The sequence below is a fragment of the Beta vulgaris genome, chromosome 3 (assembly GCF_026745355.1).
Source record: "Beta vulgaris subsp. vulgaris cultivar EL10 chromosome 3, EL10.2, whole genome shotgun sequence".
NCBI lineage: Eukaryota > Viridiplantae > Streptophyta > Magnoliopsida > Caryophyllales > Amaranthaceae > Beta > Beta vulgaris.
In genome coordinates, this window is record NC_079204.1 from 47,063,267 (window position 1) to 47,084,791 (window position 21,525).

The following is a 21,525-nucleotide window of genomic DNA, read 5'->3' on the forward strand; positions in this document are numbered from 1 at the left end:
CTGAATATCAATCACGATATTAATTGATACATTTTCGAATCAATTAAGGAAATCTCAATATCAATCACTGTTGTAATTGATACTAAACCAACCAACCATGCTAATAATAAGGAAATAATTTTACATTACTATAATTACAAATAAATAAATTAAAAAACAATTAGGGAGGATATTAGAAGATATATTTCGGAATTAAATTTTCGAATCAATTAGGAATCAAATACGGAAATTTGAATATCAATCACGATTGTAATTGATACTTACCCAACCACTATGCTAATATTAAGGAAACAATTTTACATGGTGGTAATTATACTCGGCCATATGTAGTATAAATATAAGTGTTTCATTGGCCTTTCTCTCACCACACCAAACCATAACCCAAGCTTTCGTAATTTTAACAATTAAAAGAGAGTCCAAATGACGTTTTTTGGATGGTCATGGCACACCACAAAACAGTTTGTTCATTTCTTATTCATGCGCTTTTATGAGATGAGTTTCAAAAAAATACTAAATCAAAACCAATCTAATAACCATAAACGTGATATGCCTGTAATTGAAGATATAATACATGAAGTCCCATGTGAAGCACAATGCCTCAATTGAAGATTCTGCTTGTAAACCAAAAACGTGTGAAGATACATGGCATCCGAAATTGGCACATTCTAATTTCTTTGATATTGATGCAATGGGTTAACACTATTTCGTTCGGGTCGTCTTTTGAGTCATAAAGTATCAACTGAATTCACGCATGATATATGTTATGATTCGCCTATATGGGATACTATTGAAGACGTTTGTTCATCAAAACCTAGGTTTAGGGTCTACTTGGATTGTGATAACATGATGTTGTACTACCTACACACTTTACCTCCAAGGATTCATAAAGTGTGCCATGAGTGTTTCGAAGAATTGGATTTGGTCGATGGAAATCTTCTTCAATTAAGTAGAAATAAAACTTTGTTGTATTATATTGCAGAGAATGATTAGCAAGTTGTCTTACATACTCTTTTATATTAATGTAATATGTTAATTTTCTTAATTGAATTACAAAATAAGTGCAATTAGAGTTGTACTATTTATTTGTCAATCTTAACATAAAAAAAAAAACGTGTTTGCTATTATAACTCACGGTTGGTGATTAATACATGCAATAACTTCAAGCTTTTAAATACCAACCAATGCATGCAAGCCATTAAATATTATCTACCACCTAATGCATGCAATACATTAAATGATAATTTTTTTGCCTATAAAATAGACTTGAAGCATCCGGTTTTCATTACCCCTCTTGCTTCCAATACATCAAAATCTGTTTTTAAATTTCCAAGCTAAGTATCCTTCTAATTTCTGAAAAAACAACTTATTTTTCTAAATGGATCCTAAAATTGCAAAACATGTCAATGATATTATTGAGTCTATGATGGAATTTTTTGAAGCATGGTCTGCCATTGATGAGCAGATTGCGAATTCTCTAAAAGCACTAGAGAAATTAGAAGAAGAAGAAGAAATGGAAACCATGGGTTATGTTGGTATGATTATCTCCTTTCGTAATAAGATTGAACTTGCAACAATAGAAGCAAAGGAAAGAGTTCAGTATTTAGATTCCCTAATAAATGATTAATGTACTTAAACGTGTGTAACAATTGGGGATGAAAAGATGAGATGATGCATTGAAGAATGAAGTATTCACGTTTTCTCATGTATTGTTTTGTATTTTCGTATTAAATATGTATTACATATCTCTATTTATTTTTCATGGTCATGAATTTTGTTTACTAAATAAAAAGTCTTGCAGTAAATGACTAAATTGCTTAAGTGGAATTTCATAGTAATTAATTTGTGAATGTTTGGATCAAATATGTATTATGTATGTATCTTTAGTTATCATGGTCATGAATTAAGTTCAATCAAGAAAAAGTAAAATATAATGCATAATATTTTTTTTTTCGGATCTATAAAAAAACGTGACTACAATTTATATCTAACATAATTATTTTGTATATTTCGATCTAACAACGAACATATCACCCTGGGATACTCTTATGTGTGTTAAAGATTTTGATTTGATTTACCTTTTAATATATTGATTTGTTACCAAACATATGCATTAAAACACTAATAAAAAACATTTATATTTAGCAGTTTAGAAACAAAATATTCCAGTGATTTTTTTATTGATTGATTCCGAAATTAAGTGATTTCAAGAGACACATACTTTTTTATTGCGGTATTGTTTGTCTTATATATATTGAACATACAAAATTTAGTTCTATTGTGATATTTTTTTTCCAAGATCAAGTTGTTTTATTCTCTTTTGTGAAATGGATCCTCATGTCAATAAGGTGCAAAAAAATGAATTCACATTGCTAAATTCTTTGAAGAGGCAAGTTCACGTTGATAATAAAGAAATAGGTATATATATACTGCATTTTTTTTCCACACGTTTCTTTGTTTTCTTTTTTAAACTAAATTTTTTACATTCTTATAAAACATTCTAACAAAAATAAATCCTTTTTCGATTTTTAATCACAGTATAGTTTTACAAAGACACAGAAATTCATTCCATGCATGCTATGTAAATACGAAATCTATATCTTATATCTGAATTATGATAATTCTCTATTTATTTTTTACAAATATATATATATATATATATATATATATATAGATGTTATATAATATTATAAATTATTTTTAATATTTTTGGTTACATTCATGTGATAAATGTAGTTATCCATATAAAGTTATATTCGATATCACGACAATATAAAATTATCAATTTTCGCCTCTTTGTTCTATTTGGGTTTTTCTTTATTTTTGTCCACATTTATAATTATTTGTATCATAAATATATATGCATGTGAAATACACAATCTTTGTAAATGTGTAATTCTTAAAAAATGACATGTTAGGTGTTGTTGGAGTACTCATCTATATGGGGCGTGTTCAATTAAAAATTAATCGACAAACCAACAAACAATATATCATACTAATTGACAAGAGGTAGTTTTGTAATTTTGTGATTTATATTACATGTAATTGTAGTTCATTTTTTTTTGCCATAATTAATATATTGATTCGTTGTTTCTACTTATATCAGTTATACTGCTATGAAACTATGCGTTGTCGACAATTTTTTTGACCATTTAGAACAATTAAGTTCTGACCTATTACAAGACGCTATGGTTGTTTTAGCAAGAGGATTGGTTTTGAAAAATGACGACAGTAAGCATGAAAATTGTATTATTTAGGTAACATATGTTTACATTCTGTATTTAAATTACTTTTGTCTTTTTACTACATTTCATAGGCATTTATTTGCAATCCGTTGAAAACACACAAATCATGATCAATCCTAGGACAAAGATTGCAAGCTAACTAAAACAATGGTAAGCTACTATGTATACTTACATGCGATTTGATCATTTTTTCAATCATGCGCAACTTAACGTGTTCTTAAATACATGTTTTGATTGGGTTAATTAGGTTTCGCAACGATCAATTTGTCCGACACAAGACAATATGGATAAATAAGACTTCTCTTCCGCTCAATAGATTACTATGCATCTCAAATTCAATGCGTTTATCCATTTCTGAGTTTCACAAATACAACGGAGTATGTCCTATCTGATATCTACTTTATAATATCTTATATTTGTTCGTTTATATTTATATAAATATGTAAATTAAATTCATTGTTTCATTGTAGGGATGCAAGTGTAGGGTTGTTGGGAGAATAGATGATATTAATAAAGTAAATAGTTCGAATTTCCTTTTCATACATATCAAAATTAAGGATATAAGTGGGTCATTAAGTGTTGGACTATCTCACAAGCAAATACGTTTTATATTACAAATGTCCACTCTTGATCTACCAAAACGAACTGAAGAGGTATGTATGTTAATATTAGAAACTTCTAGGATACAACTACAACTTTGTAATATAAATTTCGCATTATCGCTAATGATTGTTTTTTGTAGGTTAAATACATGAACAACCTACGGACCAAACTGTTCTCTCACATTGGAGATGCATATGTTTTCGTACTTGAAGCGACATTGCTATGTTTTAAATCTAAAGTTCATGAAGTTGTGGATGTTACACACGTTTACTGGGCGGAAGAGTATGCTTATCAATTTACTTGCAAGTTGCCTACTTATAGCAAACAAATGTATCACACAATATAATTTTTATGTATTTTATTTGTTATTTAAATTTTCTTAGTTACAAAGTGTTTCAATTATAATGTAAGTTTACTACTTTTTGTAATGCGTTATTAATTATATAATTCCACCACTTCGTTTATGTCTTAAATCATAATAGAATGAAAATTTAATACCAATAAAGCGTTATATATATATATCATATATAATCGTATTTATATATTCCGGTTATAAAATTAATTTATTACCATACACTTGAAATAATAAACTAAATTAGTGCAATAATTAATATATATTGGACGTATATATAAAAGAACCATATACAATTATTAGTCACGTTTTTAATAAAAAAAATATAGTAACTGGCGTCAAATTTTTAATTGAATTTAGAAAATTTTCCTATATTAAATAGTTCACTAATTGGGGTAGTTTTAGATTTGACAGTTACGAAATTTTGGTAGGTGTTGCCAATAAGTAGTGACTTTCCATTTTGTCAAATATTATTGCCAAAAGACACAGCCATTTATAACAATGTAAATATATATCATATATATACAGATTTATATATGCCGGTTAGAAAATTGATATATTACCAAACATTTACATTAATAAAGTGAATTATTGCATTAATGGCTGTATATTTAAAATATTTCAAATAACTATATACAATCATTAGTCACGTTTTTTAAAAATATAAACGACCGTCTTTTTTTTTAATGAATTTCCTACTAATTCCTATATTAAAATAGCATTACTTGGGATATATATAGATATTTGGCAGTTACGAAATGTTGCTATGATTTGATTTTAATTTGTCACTTTCCATTGTCTCAAATATTATTGCCAAAAGACACATCTTTTCATTTTCTCTAAGCATGCCTTTTTTATGAATGTTATATATATCTAAATATACATGCATAGTTTTTACAATTCATTCAACCAAAATACACCCTCCAAATTAAAATTTCGATTTTTTTCATTCTCACACTCTCAAACATGGAATTCCCAAATGCAAAGAAGCCTAACATTGTTCATTCCCTTCCTACTGAAATTATTATTGAAATTCTTTCACGCGTTGGTGCTGCAAGTGCTCCTGATTTATTTGCATGCAGATTGACGTGAGTTTTATATTTATAATTTCTTTTGTTTTGACGGGATTTAAATTTACAAATTATCATCTTATGAAATTAATTTGTTTTCAGTTGCAAAGCTATTAATAAAATGTCACACGATGAGAAGATATATAAGAAGGTTTCTTTCGAACATCTGTACATGCATTCGTTGCGTAATGATGAAAATAAAGCAAAGTTTTTTTTATTTGTGCTTGCAATACAAGAACCCAGAAGCACTTTTGCGTTATGGCATGGTAAAGTTGTTTACTTTTGATTAACGAAATTTTATTTATTTAAATTATGAACATAACTAACTATTTTTCTATAGGTACATTATTTTACATATGTGTTGTTAGATGAAGGGTTGAAAACCATCGACTTGGCACATGCAGAGGGCAATGTGTTGGCCACATATTTATTGGGACTTTTGCTTATATGCAATGTAGATGAAGAACGCAAAAAGAGGGGTGTATCGTTATTACAAAGTGTTTTTCACCAGCATCCAATAGATGAAGTGGTTCAATTAAGAGGAACTTTACGAGATATAATGGTGTCCCTTTGGTTAAATAATAGCATTGTTCGTGAGTCAGATGAATTGGTAAAGTGTGATTAAGGGCACCTTCATGCATATGACAACATTGTGGACAAATGGGATTACTTCGCATGGGGTCCTGATGATCTCAATAATTTATGTGATGCATACTTATGTAATCGCGAAGCAGCCTTTTTTCTACGCTTGCTCCACTAGATTTTCTTAGATATGAAATAGTTGTTTTAAGTTTTTGCTTCATATACATTTGTAGTTTAATTTTCAATTGTATTAAGGTTCTTTTCATAATAAGAGTTTTAATTTCAATAAGATAAGTTTTTATTAATCTTATATATTTTCCATAGTAAATGATAATCATTTTTGTTAAGTTATGATAAACTTATATTCACTTTGACCACATATCAAAGCAATCTATACCAATATTTAGATTAAACACTAATAATCAAAACTTATAAATGGTTGATTTAAATTTCAGATTTTGTTGTTTATTAAGGCACACTTATAACTGTTTAAGCCTAAATAACGTTAATTTAAGTAGTTGGCTTATTTAAGATTCAAATATATACTTACCTATATATGGAGTGAATAATTAATTTGTAAGTAATGTAATCAAATATTATTGTTAGCCAATTTAGGTAAAGGTTGTGCATTATATGTCTTATATTTTTTTTTTATCTATACAAAAAAAAATTACGATTTGTGGGCAATGATTTTACAAGAGCTATACTTATGTCACCAATGATACCATTTTTCGTAATAATTGTATTTTAGGAATATATGGTTTATTCAAAGTATAAATATGCTAAATATATTAGTAATTGATTAGTTGATTATCTGAATTTAGGAATATATGCATAGATTTGCGAATATATGTCCTATATTTTTTGAATCTCAACATTAATTCAGAAGGAATCATGCTACTATTATTTTTTATTAATATTTGTATTTCAGGAAGATATATGTTACTCGAAGTTAAATTAGGCTAGATATGTTATTAATTAGGGCAGTTTATGATATGATTTTTAGTGATTTAATGATTTAAATGAATGTAACAACTTATTATAAGCAATTAAGAAATCGGTGATTAAGATTATCATATTTTTACAAGGAAAAAAAATTGATTAGGAAATCGGTTATTAAGATTGTCAATGATTATGAGATATTCATATTTTAGGTAAGTAATTCCTAAAATCAATGTACGAATATATTCAAATCTTTTTTAGTTGATTTGTAGTTAATTCAGAAGGAATCATCATACTACTATTTTTAAAAAAATAAAGTAATAATGATACAATTATTCGTAATAGTTGTATTTCAGGAATATATGGATTACTCGAAGTTAAAATAGGCTAGAAATATTATTAATCGATGTAGTTTATGATATGATTTTGAGTGATTTAATGATTTAAATGAAGGTAATAACTTATTGTAAGCAGTCTTATAATTGGTGATTAAGATTGTCATTGATTATGATATATTCAAATTTTAGGTAAGTAATTCCTACAATCACTATACGATTATATATAGATAATTTTTAGATCTCAACGTTAATTCAGAAGGATCCATGATACTATTCTTTTTTTTAAAAATGTTTATAACAATACAAATTTTCCTAATAATTGTATTTCAGGAATATATAGGTTACTCAATGTTAAAATAGGATAGATATCTTATTACTTGATATAGTTTATGATATGATTTTGAGTGATTTAAAGCTTAAATTAAGGTAACATATACTGTAATCAATGTTATAATCGGTGATTAAAATTGTCATTGATTATTAGTATTCATATTTTACAATTTTCTAATCGAATTGGGTCTTAGATTTTTGACCAAATCATTTCCTTAAACAGCTTCATATTAACGTGAATACTAATTCGTAAATATCATTTACTTCACTTTATATAAATACACACTGAGCTCTTACTCCTAATCTTAATTCATATTTGTTTGAAAACCCGTTTATTCCATCTTTCATTCATTCGAATATTTTCCTACACAAATGGCATCCCGAAATGATGCACCTGTTAAAAAAATAATTAATGTTTCTGATTTGGTTAAGGGAACAAAATATATCACTATTGAAGTCCGGATAATACGGGTTTATGAGAAGCCAAACTTTATGAACAATCTGGAAGCTGGTAGCATTGAAATGATTTTGATGGATGTACATGTAAGTGATTTGTAATTATATTATATATATAGATATTTGTATTCGTTTCTTTTACTAATAGTCAATTATATTATATATGTGTTTATAGGGTACAAAAATACATGCCAGTATTCGAAGGAACCTAATTGTTGCTTTTTGGCCTAAATATTGAGGAAGGGGATTTGACATATTTCAAATTTTTTGCTACGTGATAATGCTGGATACGAGCTAACAACGCAACATAAATTCACCATATCAATGAATTATGGATCGTCTATATAGACTGCAATCCTTTGGATATCCCACTATATGGTTTTGAATTTGTTCCATTTGGTGATATTTTGGCCAAAAAAGGTTCTGATGTTTATCTCATTGGTATGTTTATTTTGTTCTATAATCATTTCCTTTATTTCTATGATTTTTAGTTTATTTTGAAACGTACACCTTAAGTTATAATTTTTTTTAAAAACAACATATAGATATAATTGGGCAAGTGACTGCGTATGGTGAACTAACCAAGACCGCTAAATCGAGGTGCATGACTATTGAGCTGATGGACACAAAGTATGTGTATATACATTATTATTTATTGACTATCTTTTTTGGGGCAAATTTTTTGAATTTTATTCAAACTTTAATATAACAACTTATGAAAATTTTCATTCGTATTTCTAATTAGGAATGACAACCTAACATGTGTTCTATGGGGCACATATGCTGATGAGATGATAAATTACATAAATGCTGAGGGAGCTAATGGTGCAATTATAGTCATCTTACAGTTTGCAAAACGAATCATGTATAAAGGTAATTCGTACTTTTATTTAATCCACGCTTAGATTTGAATTTTTGTATTAAATATGTATTAGCTTTTTAATTTTCGTATTAGATTTGTAATAGATTTTATTTTCGTACTAAATATGTATTAAATATGTATTGAAGAATCAAGAAAAAGTAAATATAATGCACCACTTAATTTTTTTTTCCGGATATTTTTAAAAAATGACTAAATTGTATATTTAACATAACTACTTCGTATGTTTTATACGTAAATTAGATTCGATTTTAGTTATTTAAATTTTTATTGTTTATAGATATTAATTTGTCTATCTGTTTTTTATAATAGGTGGTGTTCGTGTTCAAAATTCTCGATATGCTTCAAGATTGTTCATTAACACACAACTATCTGAAATTATTGCTTTTAAAGATAGGTAAGTTATATTAATTTTCAATTTAATAGATGACATATCAGCCACATTTATATAATTAAAGTTTTAATGATGATCAATGTTATATATCAATTACCCTACTTAACACTCATAAATACAACAAAATAAATTTCATACAAGAATAATCCTTTGTTTTATCATGCAACTATGTATTAGAATATCATGTAATTGTATGTTATCTACCACAATAATATAATTTGAGATTCTGTAACTACATCTAATTATTTGTATAGAACAACACATTCATTAGCAGGTCAATATAATTGTACTTAACCATGTAGGTGAACTATGAATATGAGTTTATTTTGTTCCACCTAATAATATCAAATACAAATAAATAATTATTACATTTAAAATTAACAACAAATTACATCGCTTTAAAATATTATTTACATATAGCAATAAACTAATATTAGGTGGAATAAAATAGTTACCCATTAATAGTAACCAACATGGTTAAGTATTATTATTTAATTTATTATACCAATTAAATATATGTTATGGATCACATAGTAAGCATGTATTGATAGTATTAATATAAATGTAATTTATGTTGTGTCATATAAAGTTGAAGAAATTATACCTGCGTTTCACCACATATCACCAAATATGTAAGTTTCGGACTCTATGTTGTTGCATGATATCCTACAAATATATCTACATTATATATTAGCTATTAACTTTGTTTATAAAATAAGAACATATGAAAGATTGAGTACATTATTAGATAAATAGGAAAATGATCTCTTGGAAAATACATTATTAATACAAAAACTCATACAAATAGTAGGAACATACAAAATGCATACACATTTAGCACGATTTGTCTAAGATTATGCTACATGATTGTTTTGCAGCATGTGTTGCAAAACTCAACAAATATCTGGCCAACTAACTCAACTGACGAATGATAGTGATGACTTTTTGAAGCAAGAATATGTAAAAGATATTTTCGACATTATGAACATGAAAAAGGTGAGAACTTTGTCATTTCATGCAACATTATATACTCCCTCCGTTTCCTAAAGATCTTCCCACTTACTGTTCCTACAGATACCAAGGAAAATCAAGTTGTGTGGGGCATGGTGTGAGTAAAGTAGGAGAGAGTATTAGCATCACAAGAAAAATGACTAATTATCCTTAGTACACTTTTTCATTTCTCAGTCTTGTGTATGCGTATGCCTAGCCACAATAGAGGACATAGATGTTGGGTATAGTTGGTATTACGATGGATGCAACAGATGTATGAGTGGAGTGATTAGGGAAGATGATGTCATCCGGTGTAGAAAGCAGAATGTAGTGTTACGTAGTACAACACCAAGGTACTTATATTTTCTAATTTACCATTACAAAAAGGAAAATATACACTAATATTAAATGTTAAGTTTCAATAAATTACACATTTTTATAGTTTAATAGCTAATTTTCGAAAATTCTTATAGATTCAAGATAAAATTGATTGTTGCTGATAAATCTGGAGATGCTTCTTTTATGATGTTTGATAAAGAGGTGTCTAAATTGGTTGGTAGAACAGCAAAAGAAATGGTTGCCTCTCAAAATCAGGTTTGTTATCATACAATATCTAATTACCAATTGTAATACATGGTTTCTTATGTACATTTATAAATACTAACATCGAAGTACATATAGATAGAAAACAATGAGTTTCCTGAAGAATTCAAAAGTCTATTGGGGAAAAGATTTTTGTTTAAGGTCACCGTGCCATATAATAATGGCGTTGATCAAAATTATTCCTACACTGTGAATTCTACGTCCGATGAACCTAAATTAATTAACAAGTGGATTGAACTTTACATGAAGTTTGAGGTATTTGAATTGATACACACGATTTTACAATTTGTTTCATTATCTATCATTATATAAACAATTAATTGGTAATTACTTATGTACACTTATTTTAAACAGAACTCTATTGTTGTGAAAAAAGAGAGTGAGGCAGAAAGTGTGCAAGAATGTGAAGAGAACAGGGTAATAACTAGCTATTTCAACTAATTTCTTCTACCCACATTTATGTATATATATATATATATATATACATATGTGTGTGTGTGTGTGTGTTTAGCATTTCTAACAACCATTATTTTTTCACCATATTCAATAGGATCTCTCTCATTCGGAGGCAGACTCTTCTCTCTCCCACATCACACCGCAAAAGAGGGCAACATTACTTGATGAACATTCACCCTTAGGGATGCAACTTTCAACTAACAAGAAACTCAAGTCTGTTGTGCCTCAAGAAGAAGAATGACAAAGATGGAGTCTTGACAGTTCACCTACATTTAGGAACTACAAATAATTTGCGTTCTATATTTCTAAACAATTTGCATTAGTTTATTAAGGATTTGGTTATTGTCCTTTACAATCATTTCAAAACTTTTGCGGTTGACACATGATTGTTTACGCATTATTTAATGATATATTTGATTACCATATATGTTTTCCTCACTATATAATGTTTAACTAAATATTTAACTAATTTGTAAACCTAACTGTTATAAATTATACATAATCAATAATATATATATATATATATATATATATATATATATATATATATATATATATATATACACACACACACACACACACATATATATTACTTATGATTGACAGTATTTAGTATTACATGTTATGTATATTATTATAAGGAATCCGAATATAAATAGATAAATGTAGGCTTAAATAAATAGTTCATTTTTGTAATTCTTTTGGTATACGTTATTAAAAAAAAAATCATTTTCCAGTGTATAAACTATATGTATGTATTTTTTACTAATTTTATATTTTAAACATCGTCTTACACATTTTTAACAATTAATATTTAAGTAAGTTAATCGTAGACAACATATTTTATTAAAGGAAAACAATATCAATTATTATAAAATAATTTCTATAAAACACGTTATTATTCCTAAATAAATAACTATAGAAATTTAGGAAAGTTTTCCAAATGCACATCAAATCAACTTAATTAAAAGGCCTAATTAGTTATTTAACCTATATGATCATGAACATTTTGTTTCCAAATGTGGAGATATTGACAAGCTTAATATAGGAATTGAGTCTTTGATTTTTCGGAAATTATTGAAACATTCCTATTATATGATATTCTAATAACCGTTGCTCACATAATATTTTAAGATACTTTAGACACTCCACCATATTCTAAGGAAACTTTAGCATATTAGACTCTATATATATAATAAGATTATAACTACTAAGGAAACTTTAGCATATTAGACTCTATACAATACCTCCACTCCACTAAAAACGCACATATATTCCTCATGGTCATTTAGACAAATTAATCATATAGTGTTCTTATCTTTCAAATTATACCATATTTTATGCGTTAATAAAAAATAATTAGAGAAATGAGTTCCTCTAATAGTAAACATGTAAAGAAACTTTCAGATTACGGAAAAGAAAACGATTTTGGTGGCAATACTCCAATTTTTGTAACAATTCAAATCAACTTCATGATGCAAAGGTTGCTATGCAAAGGAGGAAATCAATTTTGAACGATAAGCGAAGTAGAAGCCAACGGTCAAATCTTTCGACTGAAAGAACTCCTTTAATTGACATTTCTAATGGTAAGTTGATTTGCAATTCTTTTTTTCATATATAGTTACTTACTATAAACATATCGAATTGACATTAACTAAGCCATATTATATTAAACATATTAATTCCAGGTAACAATAGAGATAATGATCTACATACAAAGACAACGTCTAATACAAATGATGATGACAAGGTCAGTAGGGGAAGGAGGAAGGGAAGCTTGATTGAAAATAAAAGGAAAACACAGGAATTGAGTGTACCCATTCTTTTATCTCCTGAAATTATATTCCTAATGGTATGTATTATTGGTTAGTATAACTGTATAGTATAATTTTAGGATTACTATGTTGGCAATATTTTTGGATACATTTGTATTAAAACTACTTAATCTTATTATTATGTACACCAACAATTCATTCAGGACCCATGTTTCATATGTTGTAATAGACTAATGGTTTTTGCCAAGTTTTTATATTGTAGTGTATATATTTTCTAATTATATCTTGCTTAGTCATGATGTAAAATATTGCATCGCGTATTTAAAAGTAATGCAAACATAAATGGTTGAATTCTATTACTATTTCCCATATATATATTAACATTTTCTACTCCATCTAAAATTAAATCAAAACAATTTTCAAGAAGATATGAAACAATATAAACTACTTTCTTACATTTTTTTTATTCATATTTGTGAAATTTATGGAATAATCAAACATTGACTAAACAAATAAAGTTATTCATCATGAAATGTGCTTACTATAACATACATAAGTCAAGCTAATTGAGTATATCTTATATTTATCATGTATATAAAGTATATAATTATTAATAATTATAAAGAGGAAAAGAGAAGACTACCTTTTCATCTCACATTATTTCTTCAATGGCCACCATCCTTTGCATCCAAAGCAAACTCTCGAAAAAAACAAACATAGCTTATGTATTTAACGATATTTTTTAAAAAAGATTTATGATTATTTATTAATCTATTAATATTAGATTATTATCAACTACATTTATAAAATCAGAACATTATATACAATTGAAAAAAATATACTTTTAAGAACATACGATTAAGGATATCAACTACTTTTTATAGAATCAACTACATATTACCAACTACTTCGTCAACAATATTTATTTACAAAGGATTTATGATATTTATAAAATCAGAACATAATATAAAATTGAAAAAAATTACTTTTAAGGATATACGATTAAGGATATCAACTACTTTTTTTAAAGGATCAACTACATATTATCACCTACTTTTTTACTTAATATTCGATTCTATATCTATATCTATAGATAGATATTTCATACATTTATAAATTATTTTCAAAATGATATTATTTTTACGATATTATTTTTTAAATGATATATGATTATTTACTACGATTTTTATTTTTAAAATTATATTATTATATATATTAATCTAAAGCTAATTTTGGTGACATGCATGCGAGAAATTAATTTTTCTTTAAGCTTATATTTAACAATAAAGCACTTTAGGATATACTTGAGTTTTTTATTCTACGGTTTTTTTAAAAGGTATAATTTTAGATTGATTAATTAATGATATATTCATGAAATAATATAGGAAATAATTAGCAAAAATTCAAAATTTAAATGGTAGTATGATATTTCTACTTAATTTATATTTCGTATTTTTGTGACATGCATGCGAGAAAATTTACAGATTCATACATATTAAATACGAAAAAAAATTAAATTGATGATATGCATGCAAATTTAATCGTAATTTAAGATTGATGCATTAATCATATATTCATGAAATAATATTGGTATTAAATAGTAAAAAAATTAAACTTTTAACAATATTACACAATTTACAGTTATACTTTATGTTTCATAATTTTCTGTGCAATTTGGTTGCGAGAAATGTAGAGTCAAAACCATTTAATACGTTCATTATTTTAATGCATAACTGATTTTTTTTAATGTATTTAACCATAAAGATTATCAACAAAATATATAGATCAACATGTAAAGTACAAGGAAAACACAAATTAGATATTCAGATATCGTAATATATTCAGCTAATTCTTTTTTTGTCACATGCATGCGAAAAAAATAGCTAGATTCATACAAACTAAAAACGAAAGAAAAACAAATAGAGGATATAGATGCATGTTTTTAATTTACTGTTTTTTAAGAAGATGAAATGTTAGATCTACAAAATTATCATATATTCATGAACTAATATAATTATTAATTACAAAAAATAACAAACTTAAATCTACAAAAGCACTACACCTGTAAGTAGTTGAAATCTGATGAAATAATTCGTTTCTTTAGTTCTTCATCAATGGCAATGAACATACAATCCGGTTTGCATGCGAATAAAACTTTCGAAATTTAATTCCCCAATTTCTAAATCCCCTTTTTTTCACATTTTCTGCTGTCTTCTTTGTTAATCGAATTTGTTTTTGTTGTGTAAATAGCTTTCAAATAAATCTGAAAAATATAGAAGCAAAGGAAAGTTGCCATTTTTGATGAGAAGATGTTCTTCATGCATGTTCGAGAAAGAAAAAATGAATGTTCGAGAGAAATTTGAGAGAGAGAGAGAGAGAGAGAAGAGAGAGAGAGAGAGAAAGAATATGAACGGTTCTTAAAATCAGAAAATGAACTGTTTTGGTGCATTTGGTTTTGATGGATTTATATATATACTTAGGTTTTTAAGGGTTATGTTAGGTAGTATTAGGTAGTATAAATAGAGTATTATAGTAAAGGATATGCTTAAATGGAAATGTATAATGGGCTTTAAAACAAGTTATATATATAATTGTGTATTTATATTGGGCTTGGAAATCTTATTATAGTAAATATTATGTTTAGGTGGAAATGTATAATGCGCTTTAAAACAAGTTATATTATTATAAGGCCAAACTAAATAAATCACTTTATGCCTAAATAAATAATTCGTCGTCACAACTATTTATAAATCATTGTTATATGCTATAAAAAAAAATAGTTACGGTGATATAAGTTATATGTAGGTTAACATATGTTTAGGTATTTAATGTTTACTTTAGGTAGTATTAGGTAGTATATAAAGAGTAACATATTAGGGTTATGTTTAGATGGAAATGTATAATGGGCTTTAAAGAAAGTATATATATTGAGCTTGGAAATCATACTATGTATTTACAAATTTTTTGGAGAATATAGAAATGTCATGTCCTTCTCATTAAGCATTCTAAACATACTTCATTCGTAAGTGTTATTTTATGTAAACTAATCAATTTGTTATTATCATCCATTCAATATTGTTTCATACATATTTAAGAAAATTGTTAATTCATGCTAAATTTATATTATTTAATTTGTAAATTAACAATATAAATGACTTAATGTTTATGTTATTGAGCAAACGTGGAATTTCAAAGTTCGCTTTTAGTATACTACACCTTAATTCTTATATGTTAACTATTTTAATTTGCTTATTGCTATACTTTGACAAGAACAACTTGCTATAACATAAGTAGAATTATAACATTAATTTCATTGAACGTACATATGAATTCAAAACGATCTAAATATACGTACACATTTATGCTATTAACGTGGAAAACATTTCTTATTTTAGTTACCACTCATTCACTCAATTAACTGTTATCAAAAGAAGCTCAACAAAAATATGCAAGACAAAAGAGGAAGTTTATTATGTTAGAAAAGCGTGCAAGATTTACGCGTACGTCTGCTCCTATACGATCACAAAATAATATGCCCACGCCAATCAACTTACCTCTTAACGGATCTTCATCAGGTATAAATCGCAATTAGATTAAGTAATTAACACATATCATCCAACCATTTTGGACAATAATTAGTTATCCTTTTGTTTTTATATATGCAACTAACATGTTTATTGTCTTGCCATTATAAGCGTTTTCCTCAAGTTATGGATTCTCTCCTTTATCGTCGACAATTACAAACTTCTCTACTAATTCGTACGTAACTTCGATTCCTAATGGTGAGTGTATATAGTTTCTTTTACTTTGAAAACGTATTACTTGCAAGATAGTAATGTAACATTATTCTTAATGCAGTATTTTCGACAAGTGTACCATCTTCAAGTTCACAAGATATTAGTTGTCATGTGGACATGACAACTCAATCGCCATTAAGTGCTATAACAAAAATTAGTATCGGTTTGTTTATACTAAATTATTCACTTATTGATTGTTAATTTGTCTAATAACGTTACTGTATAAACAATCTATTAATATTTTGTGAAATTATGTGCGTTAGATAAAGAACATGCATCAAAGATAGCAAGGCACCAACGAAAACTTATAATTGAAGAGAAACGAAGTTCTTATAAATATGTCATGTTTATACTATTTCATTTTGGCAAAGTATGATCATAAAGATATAAAACGTTGTGACCAACTGACATCACCTTATGTCACTTGACATAGCGTCTACGCCATGTCCACTGTCAACGGAAGTTATACAACCTATCGATTATGCAGTTCATTTAGATCAAAGACACGTGTATCCGAAGTAGGCAAGTCCTTGAATCGGTTTCAAAGAGAATCATTCCAGGTATGTTATAGTAAATATTAATTAATTAATACAACACCATAAATAGTATGTAGATAAGTTATACAATTAGTTAACTTGTGTGTTTATGCATTTAAAACAAAAAATTTGTCTACAGATGATAGTGATGGTGAAGCAAATGATATGCATGTTGACAATTATTCAAATTCTGATGCGCGAGTAGAAATAATTGATTCAGGTATAAGTCATGCAGTAAGGCATATAATAGTTTGGTATATTCTTTGTTATATCGTTCTTTTTTTTACTAATTTTTTAAATAAGAATACATGTAAATCCTATAACGCATACGTATCATATATCCTTTTTTATAGAAGCATGTAATCGTGGCGACATTGCAGTCAATGGTGCGTTACTAGACTTACATATTATACTTTCATGTTAACAATTTCATTTAAAACACTAATTAAAGTTATAAGTTTTTTCTTTATTGTAGAAGGTTATTCAGATTTGGGAGATCCCACATGTGTTTGCGAGTTTTTGTGGAGCACAAATGTGGTTTGGTGAACGAGTAAACAAACGGAATAAGAGTGGACGACCAAAGTTTGGGATGTGTTGCATGCAAGGAAAAGTATAATTACCTTTACTTAAGCGTCCGCCCCAACTTTTGGAAGATCTATTGAAAAGAGACATAGTAGAAGTGCGCACTTCCTTGATAATATTAGAGGTATAACATGATGTATTCTTCACTTCTATGGGAGGTAGAATAATTGCACCAACTACCATGGTCGTGGTCCATATACATACAAGATTGGAGGTCAAAATCATCACCTGATAGGCAGTTTGTTGCCGAACGATGGAGCACGTCCTAAATTCTCTCATTATACATATATGACACTGAAGGAAGGTTCAGAATAGGAAGAATGCGGCAAGGTATCGTGCTATTTTACTGCAAATATTTGAACATGTCATTTGTATTAAATGTAATATATACATCATCATTCATAATAAAGCAATGCTAACGTTTGAACATACTATATTGCGTTAGTTCTAAAGACCCTAATAAATTTGAAGATCGTGTCGTTGCACAATTGAAGGATATGATTGATCAGCATAACCCATTGGCCAAGAGTTTTAGAATGGCTAGAGATCGTTTCGAATCAAACAACGGCGAAGACTTAAAACTTAGGCTAATTGGAAGAAGGGATTCTGATGGAAGGACTTATAACCTTCCAACAACATCCGAAGTGGCCGCTCTTATAGTTGGAGACATTGATACAGCAGATAAGAGGGATTAGTAGTCCAAAGGAAAAATGGAAGATTAAGGCAGATATCTGAGCTTCACCCATCGTATTTACCGTTACAATATCCACTGATTTTCCCATATGGGGAATGGATATCGAGTAGATGTTATGCATAGAGACAAGACCGCATCAAGTAGTTCTACGAATAAAAGAGAACGACTTACTATGCGTGAGTGGTTTGCATACAGAATGCAAGATCGTGAACATGAAGCTGATACTTTGTTATTATGTCGTCGGTTGTATCAACAATTTTTGGTTGACGGTACACTATGATTGAGGCAGAGAGGCTCTCCTTTCTAAAGAATAACCAACAAAGTTTAAGATCAGATAATGTGAAGAATTTAAGAGGGGTGTGGAAAGAGGTGATACAGAGGGATCTTCCAATGGCAATCGCGTTATACCACGTCATTCACAGGTGGACATAGCTACATGAGAGAGAACTATCAGGATGCAATGGCAATTTGTAGATGGTATGGTTATCCAGATCTGTTTATAACCTTTACGTGTAATGCTAAATGGCCAGAAATAAGCAGATTCGTTTCAAAAAAGGGGACTTAGACCCGAGGACAGACCGATATCATCTGTCGAGTCTTTAAAATGAAGCTCGACCAATTGGTTAAAGACCTAAAGGAGAATGAGATATTTGGCCGAGTTAAAGCTGGTACGTATAAATCAAATCCGGTATAATGATGTTGATTTCTACAGCTTTTTTTCATCTTTAATATATATATGCATTGAATTAATTGAATTTCATACTACTTTACAAAACAATTTACATCAAGATTAGTTGGTCTACTTATAAGGTTGTTCAAATAATGATGCATACATATCTTCTTTTTTCTCCAGTTGTTTATACAGTTGAGTTTCAAAAGCGTGGCCTTCCCATGCTCATATACTTCTTTTCCTGCACCCTGCTGACAAATATCCACAGGCAAGCGATATTGACAAGATTATATGCGCTGAGTTACCAGATCCAATTGAGGATCCGGATTTGTATGAGACTGTTACAGAAATGATGCTACATGGTCCATGTGGTCCCTCAACACTAATGCACCTTGCATGGATCAAAATAAGTGCACAAAGCATTTTCCTAAAAGATTTATTGACGAAACAAAGGTTGATGAGGAAGGATATCCAGTTTATAGAAGAAGAGATAACGGAATCTCGGTTGAGAAGAACGGAGTGCATCATGATAGGTTTGTTGTTCCTTATAATCCACAACTGCTTCGTAAGTATCGTGCCTATGTAAACGTTGAATGGTGCAATCAATCCAGATCGATAAAGTATTTGTTCAAGTACATAAATAAGGGTTACGATAGAGTAACTGCTGCTGCTTATCAAAACAGAAATAGCTGCGATGATCCACAAAAGATTGATGAGATTAAAATGTATTACGACTGCCGTTACATATCTGCTTGTGAGGCAGTGTGGAGGATATATGGATTTCCTATTCACATCGAACCCCTGCTGTTGAGAGATTGAGTTTCCATCTACCGGGGAGCAAACGGTCGTCTACACTGACCAGATGGACGTGGGAGATGTACTTGATAGACCTAATGTTGATAGCACAAAGTTTTTATCGTGGATGGAATGCAACCAAAAGTATGAAGAAGCAAGACAGTTGACTTATGTAGAGTTCCCCCGAAATTTGTTTGGAAACAACCTACGCGAGAATGGACACCTAGGTCGAAAGGGTTCGCACTTGGCAGGGTATACCATGTCGCTCCAGGTTCTGGTGAGAAATACTATCTAAGAACGCTCCTTAATTTTGTAAAAGGCCGACGTGCTACGAGGATATAAGAACGGTTGATGGTTAGTGTATCCAACCTTCAAAGAAGCTTGCTACGCAAGGGGGCTGCTTGATGACACGACAGGAATACATAGACGCCATAACAGAGGCAAGCTTTAGAGAAACGGGGCATTATCTGCGAAATTTATTTTGCATGTTACTTATGTCTGGTAGCTTATCTAAACCAGAAGACATATGGGAAAAGACATGGCACCTACTATCTGATGACATTCTATATAAACAACGTCGTATTCATAAAAACAAAGGTACAAGTTACAGTATTTTGCATACTTACTTTTTTTTCGCTTACTTGGATGTTTAATAATTGTGCAACGAAAAAAGGATCACTATGACATAAATGAAGGCACTAATATTAAATCTTCCTTATCGCATTGCAGATTTAACTCTAACGATGAACAAATTCAAGCTTTTGCACTGGCAGATATTGAAGCTAAACTCAAAGTAATGGCAGTAGCCTTCGAAAATTCAGTGAGATGCCTTTTCCAGATGAATTAGTCGTGTTTGAAGGTCAAAATAAGCTAATAGGGATGAGCTTTCATATGACATACCCTCATTAATTCAGGAATATGACAAATCTGTTTCCATGTCTAACCGAAGAACAACTAATGGTTTTCAACGAAATAATGCACTCTGTTAATGGCCAATCAGGAGGTGTGTTTTTTGTATACGGATATGGAGGCACGGTAAAACATACATTTGGAGGACATTGTGTGCTGCAATTAGGAAGATGGGTGAAATTGTTTTGCCAGTAGCATCAAGTGGAATTGCGTCCCTACTTCTTCCAAAAGGTCGAACCGCCCATTCAAGGTTCGGGCTTCCACTCAATGTTTGTGAAAATCTACGTGTGTAGCTATTAGGCCTGGTTCTGACTTAGCTGCATTGCTCATGAGAACAAAGCTAATTATCTGGGATGAAGCACCAATGATGCACAAATATTGCTTTGAAGCACTTGATAGGAGTTTAAAGGACATTATGCAAGCTGTTGATCGAGATAATTTGCATCGACCATTTGGAGGTAAAGTTGTTGTCTTTGGTGGTGATTTACGACAGGTTCTGCCTGTTATACCCAAGGGTACAAGGCAAGAT

At 29.0% G+C, this 21,525-nt stretch overlaps 1 protein-coding gene across 1 annotated transcript; it reads left to right on the forward strand.

Annotated features, from left to right (window-relative positions):
- Window positions 1–1,375: 1,375 nt before the first annotated feature.
- LOC125495725 (uncharacterized) lies at window positions 1,376–18,623 on the forward strand. The gene is made up of 13 exons (XM_057393398.1): window positions 1,376–1,532; window positions 8,264–8,356; window positions 8,461–8,545; window positions 8,661–8,788; window positions 9,108–9,192; window positions 10,068–10,185; window positions 10,375–10,532; window positions 10,653–10,773; window positions 10,861–11,037; window positions 11,137–11,199; window positions 17,307–17,370; window positions 17,486–17,566; window positions 18,400–18,623. The coding sequence occupies exons 1-13, from the start codon at window positions 1,376–1,378 to the stop codon at window positions 18,621–18,623; spliced, it is 1,554 nt and encodes a 517-aa protein (XP_057249381.1).
- Window positions 18,624–21,525: the final 2,902 nt, after the last annotated feature.